This window comes from Syngnathoides biaculeatus, chromosome 12 (assembly GCF_019802595.1).
Source record: "Syngnathoides biaculeatus isolate LvHL_M chromosome 12, ASM1980259v1, whole genome shotgun sequence".
Lineage (NCBI taxonomy): Eukaryota > Metazoa > Chordata > Actinopteri > Syngnathiformes > Syngnathidae > Syngnathoides > Syngnathoides biaculeatus.
Window position 1 is genome coordinate 18,060,526 of NC_084651.1, and position 12,404 is coordinate 18,072,929.

At 39.5% G+C, this 12,404-nt stretch overlaps 1 protein-coding gene across 1 annotated transcript in view; it reads right to left on the reverse strand.

Moving 5' to 3' along the window:
• Positions 1–12,404, reverse strand: part of cdh23 (cadherin-related 23) — a 215,694-nt gene that overhangs the window by 159,664 nt on the left and 43,626 nt on the right. The window contains exon 6 of the mRNA XM_061836939.1: positions 10,521–10,613. Coding sequence (XP_061692923.1) covers positions 10,521–10,613 — 93 coding nt within the window. The remainder of the gene's footprint in view (positions 1–10,520; positions 10,614–12,404) is intronic.

Here is a 12,404-nt window from a genome sequence, read left to right on the forward strand (position 1 = left end):
TCACAGTGAGGCCATTTGGGATTCATTACATTATTGACTTTTTTTCAAATGATGTCCCATTGCGCCTCTCTGCTTGACTCATAGTGTGCACTTCTTTCCAAGTCTTGTGTGTGTGTGTGTGTGTATATATATATATATATATATATAGATCCATCTATCCACTTTCTTTGCTGCTTATCCTCACAAGGGTCACAGGGAGTGCTTTACCCTATCCCAGCTGTCAACGGGCAGGAGGCAGGGTACACCCTGAACTGGTTGCCAGTCAATCGCAGAGCACATCGAGATAAACAGCCACACTCACAAACATACCTAGGGGCAATTTAGAGTTTCCAATTAATGTTGCATGTTTTTGGAATGTGGGAGGAAATCGGAGTGCCCAGAGGAAACCAACGCAGGCACGGGGAGAACCTGCAAACTCCACACAGGCGGGTCTGGGATTGAACCCGGGACCTCAGAACTGTGAGGCCAACGCTTTGCCAGCTGCACCACCGTATGTATGTTTATATACATCCATACATACCTGGACCGCTGAATCTCCCTGTTCCACTGCCTGCCACAATCGGTACACTACATTTTACAATATTGCTATGTCTCTTTGTAACTGTAGTCTGGGCAGTCTGTTATTGTCAGGATAGAAAATGACTATTACCATGAAGCTTAATGCCTGAGGTGTTCCTCAACAGAAGGAATACACACTGTGTCATAAATGCATATTTTACTTTTGATCGTGTATATACAGTATGTTAAATTAGAAATAAAATTTCCATTACTATTTTCGATGCTGCTTATCCACACAAGGGTTGCAGCAGTGCTGGAGCCTATCCCAGCTAACTTTGATGAAAGGCGGACGACACCCAGAACTGGTCCTCGGTCAGTTGCAGGGCATATATAGACACCATCACTGAGTGAGAATCGATATCACAGCTCCCACACCTAAGTCAGGCGTGTATACCACTGCACCATCAGAGACAATATATAAAATGTATGCGTTAAATGAAACACAAAAATAATTATCTTTGCTTGGTTTGAGTAAGGCAGTATGATGATCAACTAATTAGAGTGTCTGCCACACAGTTCTGAGGACCTGGACTTCAAATTCGGGCCAGTGTCAATCCTCTTCCTGTGCCTGCCTCGGTTTTGTCCGAGTACTCCGGTTTCCTCACACATCCCGAAAACACACGATAGGTTACTTAAGGACTCTAAAATGTCTGAAGGTGTGAATGTCTGTACGAAAGGTTGGTTTTATTTAATTTTGCCCAGAGATTGACTGGCGGCCATTTCAGGGTGTACACCACCTTTTGCCCGCAATAAGATGGGATAGGCTTCAGCACGCTCGCAACCCGAGTGAGGATAAGCGATATTGAAAATGGATGGATAGATACATGCTTTAAGTGAATCATGTGTATTTAAATAAGTGTCCTACAAAGGTCTACAAGACATCAAGCAATTACAAACTTTCCCGAGTTCATGAATCCGCACTACTTTTGGTAGTAGGTACTATTAATTTCTCCCATCTTATTACGGTGTTTGAATGCCAGTTGTTACTCTTAAAAAAAATGGTAAATATGGATTTCTGCTTAAAGGTGATTCAATTTATTACTTGTCTGTTTCAGGAGCCAAGGAGTCTGTGTGTGTGTGTGTGTGTGTGTGTGTGTGTGTGTGTGTGGTGTGTGTGGTGTGTGTGGTGTGTGTGTGTTGGGGGTCCAACTGGGGCTGATACCAATGTTCCCACTAATGTATTATGTTTCTGTGCTTTCATCAATGATGGTGTGGCAAGGTGGAACTTTAACATTACTAATTTATTCATTAATTGACTAATTGCATTAAAAAAATTCAAAGACGTAACTTTTGCTACAGCAGCTTTCTGGTTTACTTGGGTACTTTGCCATGAGATTGTGAATTTGTTAAACTGACAGCAGAGATGCATTCCTGTTGATGGCTAGCAGAACATTGTCAATGAGAATTTTAACCTGCTCTGGGTTCGATTTCTTTACCAGTGTCAGCTTCTTCCTTTTCTCTTTGTCTTTGGGGCTCTCCGACAATGAAGTACCGATCCTGATTACCATCTCACATCTGCGTACAATTTTAATTACTTTCAAATGACTTGTGTGGTGTGTGACACTTGAGGTAGTCCAGCTTCCATTCTATCCACCTGTTTTCCTTCCATAAACTCACTTTCTATTTTGACTTTGCAACACATTTTTCAGACCAGACTTTTCGTGAAAGAGAAAATCTCATCCGGTTTGACCACTTTTTCTTCTGTTTATTTACTTAAAATAAGAGCATTTCTTTTATTACTTCTTTACTTTTATGTTTCAAAGGTCTCTATATTTCAAATTGATAAATGTAGGACTCTGCGACTTTTAAAAGTCTGAATGTAAATCCTGTAAATGTAAATGTCTTATATTCACACACCTGATTTAAACGTATTCCATTATGGAATGCGATAACTACACACATTATAGTGTTTTGATGTGACCTGCTACTACAGTTACTCTCAACAGTGTATTGCAGAAGATTTTTGAGTGGGTTGTGGACAGCTAGTAAAAAAAATATCCCAGGATTCCAACAGCTGAGAACCACTGCTCTACTACAAAATAATTTAGCCAGTCTTAAAGGAGTAACAGAGAGTCAAGCTGACAAAGCGAAATTAACAGAGAAACAACAGGCTGATAAACTGTGACACTACCATTTGTAATCACTTCATGTAGCTCTGCAGCAAAAAAGGGAGAGGGGAGAGAGATTTAAGTAGGCAAGAAAAGTTCTGCATGTCCACGGAAGAGTGACACCATTACAAATGAAACTTGCATTATCTGTTGAACAAGGCGGTGTACAAACCCTATTGTGTAATGATAAAGCAATAAAAAAATGCCAACACTAATGGCACTAAAGAAGGATATGACTGTGTCTAATCATCCCATCTAGAAATGATTATTACAGTGACACCTCACAAAGTTGCTGTTCTAGTCTTTTCATCTCTTACTGATGTCAATTAGGATGGCATGTAGACATGTCACTTTAAATTACATCTTACACGTAATTTTATAAGTCACTTATGGTGAAGTGGGGCATTTGCCTGACTTGAGCGCAGGTAGCATGAGTTCAGTTCCCACTCTGTGACAGTGGAAATAGGGTTGTCTGTGTCTAAATGTGCCTTGCGACTGACTGGCAACGTGTTCAAGGCGCAGTCCGCTTTCATCCAAAGTCAGCTGGATAGGCTCCAGCGTCCTTTGACCCTGAACAGGATAACTGGTATTGTAGTTACAGTTTAGTATTTTGACACTTCATTTGATGACTGTATTTGTTCTTGAGATGGTACACAAAATCCTCTCAACAATGTTGCCTGATTCACTGAGTCAGTGTCTTATCCCGTTGCGCTTTTCTCCCTTTATTCTCAATGAGCCAGGTCCTACAAGGACCAAGAACATGGAGAAAGAATGGAGGAGAGCAATAGTCGAGCACATAACTCAATTACACATCACAGCACTTATGTTGGGGAGATCACAAATGGAAGAATGATGTGCTTCACTTAGATAAAACAGGGATTTTGGTGAAATTAGAACTGTACAGATTTTACTGACAGTTTACAAATATCCATAGAAAGATACAAAGATAAATGATGAAAAACTGACTTTTTAAAATTGCTTGTATACATAGAGCATTTTTGGGTCTCTGGAGTTCCTATCCACCCATCAAGTGTGAAATTACACATCCAAGTAGATTTCTACATCAGAAAATTATGCAGGACCACCTACATGAAAATACAATTATTTGGAGGATGTACAACCGTCTGCTTTCAATAAGAATGTAAAAAGAGGGTGATAAGGTTTCTTTAATTACTTATACTGTGCAAAGGAGTGTGTTGACTAAATGTTGTCACACCTTTTATTAACAGACCTTGCAACTCCATTAATTTGTGGAAAACTTGTATAAATTGTTCTCATTGAAAGAACTTCAAATACAACACTCAAATACCACTCATTAACCATACGACAGCCATGACTATGGTTTGTACAGCATATCTTTCATACACTGAAGCGGAAATGTTACAAGGGTGGAACCCAATTATCTGCAGCGGAATAGAGAATACACTGTAAGTCCAACCGCATAGAGTGACTTTCCACAAATAATTGATGTGATCCTAAAAGTGATTCAATTTTACATCCATCCATTATCTGAGGCACTTATCCTCAGAAGGGGTCACAGGAAATCTGGAGCCTATCCCAGCTAACTTCGGACAGGAGGGAGGGTACACCTTGAACTGGTCACCAGCCAATCGCAGGGCACATAGAAACAAACGAACATTCGCACTCACAATCGAGCGTTTGGGCAATTACAGTCTCCAATTAATGTATGTTTTGGGGATTTTGGAGGAAACCGGAATGCCCGGAGAAAACCCACACAGGCACAGGCAGACCTGTGAGGCAGACGCTCTAACCAAACAATCACCGTGATGTGTGATTAAAATAATATATTAATATTTTAAACCCTAAATACACAACAAGCTATGATCCCAAAACACTTACAGCAAGTCCATGGGTTCCACATGGGCAGAAGTGAAACTTCAGTAAAATGATTTTGAAGGTTGAACATAATTGAGTGATTGAGTTCTGAACACAAGCTATCTATCCGTCCCTCTGTCCTGTCTAGGTTGGATAATATCCCAGCAAGCTGGCAGTATGCCAGTGACGGGGCGCATTGTCTGGTACAAAAACAGCAAGTTGAAAGAAGAGTAGCTAGAAAAAAAGAAAAAAATGGAGAATACACTACAAAGAAAGGTCTGAGCAAATATTCAAACCAGAACGTGTGGCTGTCAGCCAACAACATGCACCACTGTGCTGTTTTAGAGTGCTTTCAATAAAAGCACATTTTGATTTATCCTCCTTACCCATCTTTGAATTGTGAGTGTATATCTTCAAGAACAGGTTTGAGAAAACTGCAAAAGCTCATAAGTTCTATTATTAAGTTCTATTATGGACAATCTGTACATTCCCACAAACACTCAAAACTTCCACACAAATTATCACGGATAAATAACCCATCTATCGCCAAAACAGAAGAGAGTAAAAAGACGCACAACTATCATCTTGTTAGTAAAACCTTGTCAGAATTCAGAATTCTGCCAAGTGAGTGTCATTGCAAAGGAGAGAGCCGAAGGCATTGTGGGTGTAGGGATGGAGGGGAGGGTCCCCACACACTTGAAAGAAAAGGCAGAGAGGGACTGACAGGTTGATTTATTCAAAGAGTAAGGAGTGGGTGAATCAAACTTTAATGGCTTTCGGGAGTGCAAGCCGTTCTCTCCCTCCCTTCAATCTTGCCCCACTCATGCCGCCTTTCTTGTCTACACCCACTTTTCTTTACCTCCTCCCTTCTCACATTTCTCTCTCTCTCTCTCTCTCTCTCCTCTTTCTCTCTCTCTCTCTCTCTCTCTCTCTTTCTCTCACACTCTCTCTTTTAACCTCATGATGGTCACTCTGTAACAAAAGCATCTCCTTTTTTTGACGGATAAATATGCACTCATCTCGACAGCTTGTAAATCAAGGTGCTCTTCATGCTCAGTGAGCTAACTGACAGAAAAATAAATAGAGAAGGAGGAGGTGATTTAACATCACAAGTCACATAGTCCATGTAATGCCTCGGTAGCATTTTCAGCGTTAACCCCTGACATGCAAAAAGATGCAAGGAAAAACTGCTCTACGGGCCAAACAACACACACGTTGCTCTTGACCACTAAAGTCTTAAAGTAGATTGGATTTAAATTGTTCATTTATCTTCTAAATAATATGTTGTAAAACAATCATTTGAAGTTGCTTGATTTGAATTAATATTCCAGTTGACCTTGGCTGAGAGGTGGGGTACCATGTGGACTGGTTGTAGCACACATCAAGACAAAACCGTTCAGACTCAAATTCACACCTATGGATAATTTAGTTTAATTCACCTAGCTGTCTGTTTTGGGGATGTGGGAGGAAGTCCTCCGATAAAACCCATTGCAGCATAAGGAGAAAATGGAAACTGCACACAGGAAAAATGCAGATGAGATTGGAACTTAGAACCTCAGAACTGCGAGGCAGAATTCTTCATTAAAACAATGATGTGGTTTTCCTGACAATTAAGGACAGGTATGATGATGCTGTAGATACACATTTATTGAACATTTTCATTTGTCATTGTTTTAGTTTATTCATTTTTACAAATATAAAAGGAATGGGGTGGTATGATGGACAACAGGCTAGCAACTACCTCGTAGTTCTGAGGAGTTTGCATTTCTCCCTTGCACCAAGTGGGTTTGCATCGGGCTTTCCGCTTTCCTCCCACATCCCCAAAACACCCGACTCTAAATTGTGAATGTCAGTGCAAATGGTTGTTTATTTGTATGTGTAAAGAAGTTCAGGGTGTACCACGCCTCTCGACAGAGTCAGCTGGGAAAGGCTCCAGCACACCCTTAACCCCAGTGAGGATAAGCAGTATGCAATATGGATGGATGGATAAAACGAATGCTCAAAGAAACTAGCTTAAACTGAATAGAAGCTTCCAACCAAGAGTATTGTACAGCTTTACATACTGCAAAACTACACAGACAAGCTACACACAGTACGGCAGAAACATGTTCTTGTTTCTTAGAACAGACTCAAATATTTACCTTTTTAATTGACCTTTCACTAATATTGTTTTGCTCTGACGATTTCCCTTTACTTATCATTAAAGTGTTATTTTATCTCCATTCTTTCAATATTTATTGCACCTTAACTTATTCTGCTTTTACTTTTATTTTAGGTTTGTCATGTTTTTATTATTTTAGTCTGTGCAGTTGTAGGTATGATTAATATATTTTAGTTTTTCCAGCATTTCCTCAGAGGGAGGTCTCCAACTGGTAGCTGTGATGGGCTGCGATTGTGGTCCTGCGTCTTGGGTCCCCAGTCAGCATAAATGTAGGCTTTTGGTTCACTGGTATGCCAGCGGCTCCATGATCAAACGCACCAAAATTGTGTTAGACCAGTTGCTCTAAAGGTAAGACACAGTATCAGCAGGCATAAGTTTAGACTGACTTTTTGCTACCAAATTATTATTTTTCCTGGACATATATGTTGCTGTTCTGTGCGTACGAATGGTCTGACAAATCTACAGTTAGGCTTGCACTTGCACAAAATTCAAGCCAGTTTTTGCAATCCACCATTTACGAAAATATAGTCTTGACAATCCATTGTGTAAGGCATGAATCACATCTGGCAATACTTCTTGAGAATAAAAAACTCCAAACTGGTCTCTTTTTGCTTTACATGGCACCTTTAACGAACACCTCCAATCTTGTCATATTGATTGGACTCTACCTTGGCTGACTTTTGTCTCCATTTACCACTTGAATAATTCATTAGTTTACAAGTTCATATCCTTTGTTTTCATGGTGTGTCCAATAAAAACAGGAAAGCATACTGTAATTGTTTGCGTGGTATTATTTTCAATAGTGTGTGTGTTCATGTGTGTGTGCCGTGTGCATATAGGTCCATTTGCGTGAATGTACATGTATTTACAGACAAGTGACCTAATTTTATCCCCTCGCAGGGGTTAGAGGGGTTTCACATAAGGCATGGGATACCTGCTTTATAAATCTTAATACTGTGTGTGTGCATCTGTGAGCTGTTTGAGTGGTAAAATATAAAGACAAGCAAACAACGAAGTCACAGTTAAGATGAAGAATTTAGGGGAGAAAGAAGGTAAAGGAGAGAGTTATTGGGATAATTGTCACTAAAGGCAAAGTGATTTCACAGTTTAGAAGGAAGTAGTATGGAGACATCTGGAGGTAAGCAAATGAAGGGTACACAATAGAATTCAACCAAAGAAGAAATATAGAAAGCATAGTCGATGATGGGTAAAATATTGAGTTTCTCATTTCATCTTTTTATTTCATCGCATCCCCCCCCCCACCCCTTTTCCCTTAAATCCCAACATCTCTCCCTCTGGGGCTCAGAGTCTTAGTGTCAAGCAAATTTCTGTTTGAGACCTGAGCCAGTCAACCAGCAGCCACTCAACTCCGCGGCCACAGAAATCTACGACAATACAGGAGATACCGCAGGAGCAGATACTGAGCCATTATTGAGCTGGCTGTCCCATTCATTGTCCATATCAGGTGTACAGGAATTTCTCGTGTATAACACGCTATGGAGTATATAATGTGCACCCCAAAACTGACCTGAGAATCCAATTAAACCCTTCAGTTTGATGCTATCCATATGCTCAAAACATGACGTATTATCTGTATTTTACCACCATTTTAGAAAGCTGTGTCAAAATACAGCAAGGTGTTTTACGAGAATGCTTACCATCTCTGCACGGATTGAAGGGTACTACCAGGGTACTACCCAGTACCGTGTGTTACAAACGTAGTTAAATAATAGTGAGGTGAACATGACTGCTTCACATATAATTAGTCAAGCATTTTGCTCTGAATGGTTTCCTCCATACAGATTGGAATGTTTCCTAAAGTCACACCATGCGGAACAACAGATTAACCAAACCTAAAATCAGTGATGATGGAAAAAAAAAAAATCACCTCTCTCTCTTTGTGCACACACTCATTCAAAGTGGCTCTCTAAAATGGCCACGCAAACGCAAGCTGGATGTCACTTGTAACTTTTTTTCTCCCTTTCGCCTCTCTACTTGTGACGTATACACACTGATGACTGACAACGAGGAGCTCTAAAGTGACTGAGAGGAAGATGTTTTATTGGTGTGTAGGCATAGCTCGCTCGTAAATGTACATTGCAATTTTGCTGGACAACCAAGGATGCGAACGAAGGCACTCAGGTTCTTGGATGATGGGGGAGGAGGTCTTGTGCCAGACGCAAAGTGCATCATTGGATTCTGCTTTAACCACTCCCCAAATACCAGCAAAACTAAAATGGTGAAAACAAAACAAAGGAGTACTACACAATTCTCTCTTTGCATGTTTTCAGCAATCACCTTCAAACATGTATGATGTATTCACAAACAAGTCCCTGAATTCACTTATGATTGTCTTTAAAGAATGAGGATACCAAGAACCTAGTAGCGTGATGACCATTTTCAGCAAACCCTTGTTAAGCGAATATGTATGTGTGTGTATATATATATATATATATATATATATAAATATATATATATATATATATATATATATATATATGTGTTATCTATAAATTAGGGCTTGATCAATTAAAGGTTGAAACACACCAATATTCTTTGTTATTCGTGTTTTGCCTCGCAAGTAAAGTCACACGTAAGAGGCACTTGTTTTAGTAACATGCAAATGGAGCTTTACATTGGTTGTTTAGTGTGGTACGTTACACCATGATGGAGTGAGGTCCGGGCATGTTTTGTGTCACATGATTCACTTTGGGGTAATGAGGCGGTTTAAAGGCCCTACCAAAATGTGCATAGATATAGATATAATATAAAGTGGAGAAAGCAATACAGGAAAGGCGGCATGGTGAAATCAGTTCCTAGAGCAGACAATTTGAACTGCCTCTTATTTTTAATGCAACCTACAAAATTGAACTGAGTGTGTGCTACACATTGACAAATAGTTGGTATAAGTAATAAGAGTCTAACTTGGGAGGAGAGAGAAAACATTACCAGCTACTGGCCCAGTTTAACTGGTCCTCTTTATTTGCCTGGCTTTAAGGATTGCGGAGAGAAAAGACCAGCGACTTTGGAGATTTGGTGAAAACTCTGAAAATTATGGACTCAATATAAACACAACAAGATGTGTGTGTGTGTGTGTGTGTGTGCGGGCATTTGTGCGTGCGTGTGCGTGTGTGTGACTGTGTGTGTCTGTTTGTGCTTGTGTGGTAGGTTTGCGTGTGGTTGGATTTAGCTCCCTATTTGAAGTCCTCCACTCCACTCCGGCAATTACTTCATATCATGGATTAGAAGTAGGAGAGGGCAGGAGAAGAAGGATGGAGGGAAGTGAGGTTCCATACCTAGCAAGATGTCAGAGGAGCACAGAAATATACTACGGAAAAAAAGCTTGTGGTCTATCAACAGGTAATATTTTCCCTCTTACAAGGTACAGTAGATTGTACAATCTCTCAAAACATTTGTTCAAGAAAGATTCCACAAATGGAGAGTACATCGCAGATGCAATCAAATGAGAACAAAGCCATCTTTATCATTAGTTTGATTAGTTTTTGTAATTTTTATGAAACTACTAACTTACTTTGCTTTTTTACCAGCTTTTTATATTCTGTAGATTTTACAACCATTGGTGTTTTTTGATTTGTTCCATTACTACCATTTTTGACAAGTTATAAATTGCAAATCTGATTCTTATTTAACTATATATATATATATATATATATATATATATATATTTGTGTGTGTGTGCGTGTGATGAATTGTGATTTTATTAATTATTATTATTATTGTTATAGCTTCATCAATTATAGGAAGGAGCTGTTAATAAAAGTGAAAAACCAGTCACTGATTTATTCAACATATCAGTTGTCGGAGTAAATTATTGTCTCGTTTTCTTTCAATCTTACCTCTGGGATGTGGACAGTGTAAGGCTGCCCATGGAAGATTGGTGCATTGTCATTCACATCTCCAATTTGGATGTTGACTGTGTCTTTGACCACCTGAAGAGGAAAAGTCAAGCTAAAAATACTGTGCTGCACTCAAGCATGCAACCTCGACTCCAGAAAAGGTGACAGAATGTGTAAACAATTAACAATAATTAGAGCATTCATTTGAATCCATAACACACACCTAAAGAACAAACATACAAACCCAATTGCAATGAAGTTGGGAAGTTGTATTAAACAAAACTAAAAACTGAATACAATGATTTGCAAAACATTTTCAACCTGTATTTAATTTAATGCACTAAAAAAAAGATATTTTCGTAATTAAAGACTGTGGGTACTCCACTGTCTTGCCTGCAGTCCAGACCTGTCTCGAACTGAAAATATATGGTGCATTATGAAGTGCAAAATATAACAATGGAGACCCTGGGCTGTTGACCAGCTGAAGCTGCACATCAAACACGAATGGGAACCTACAAAGCTTCAACAATCAGTGTCCTCGGGTCCCAAACGTTTATTGAATGTTAAAAGAAAAGGTGATTTAACACACTGGTAAACAGGATCCTGTCCCAGCTTTTTTGGAAGCTATAAAGCTCATCAGTTTGAACATGAACTATTGTTGTAGTGCTTTCAATATAGGTTAAACATGATTTGCAAATTATGTTCTGTTTTCATTTGTGTTTAGCACATTGTCCCAGCTTCATTGGAATTGTGGTTGTACATCCAACATGTCCCAATAGAATGGGACAGCATTTACCTTGATAGGTAGGAAGCAACAAAATGTTTGACAGAGATAATATACTACGGAATGCACAGGTTGTAGCAAACCCAAATGGTTCATGTCAATGACATCAATGGTCATATTACATTACCTCTGTGGTCTATTGATTTTCTATAGATATACTTATTGATTCTTGGCAATTGTGCATTCAGGTGTTCTGTTATAAATACTCTTAAAGTCAGTTTGCTGTCTCAGAGCTCAAGTTGCCTCATTCTTACATTCTTGATGGGCAATTGAGCAATTTCCCTTGATACCATCATCTGATTCTGTCATCCTTCTCACTGTGCTGCCACAATCTATTTGGAAAATGGTGCAGGCATCATGGATGAAGGAGAAAAGAAAGATGCTTCAGTTTCAAGAGTAGATGGATGAGCTTGGGAAACAAAAGAAGAATTTCATGTCCAGTATTTAACAAATGTTTCTGATTTCCAGTCAAAGTGAGATTTATTTATTTATTTATTATCCATCCATCCACCCATCCATTTCTGACCCGCTTATCTTCACAAGGGGCAGGAGTTTCTGAAGCCAATCTCAGCTTTCAATGGGCGAGGCACACCTTGAACTGCTTCCCAGACAATCGAATGGCACATTGAGACACACTTAAGGGTTATTTAGAGTCCCCAATGAATGCATGTTTTTGGGATGTGGGAGGAAACTGGAGTACCTGGGGAAAACCCACGCAGGCATGTGGAGAATATGCAAATTCCACATGGGTGGCACCAGGATCTGAACCCTGGTCCTCAGAACTGTGAGCCCAACACTCTAACCAACACTGTGCTGCCCATTTTATTATTTTGTCTTATTTATCCACATAAGGCAACTTACAACAGATTCTCATTTCCAATGTTTTACTTCTTTGTTTCCCTCTCCATTTTTACATCCCCCATGACAATATTTATTATTTTTTCAATCAAAATATTTTCCGACAGTGTGATTGCTGAGTTTTTCTCCCCTCTTGTGACAATGGGTCACTTACAAAAAGGAGGAGGTCCTTCTTCTCTGCCAACACGGGGCAGCCTAATGTCCACACGGTGAAGAATTATATCGCTTCGAAGGAGATACAG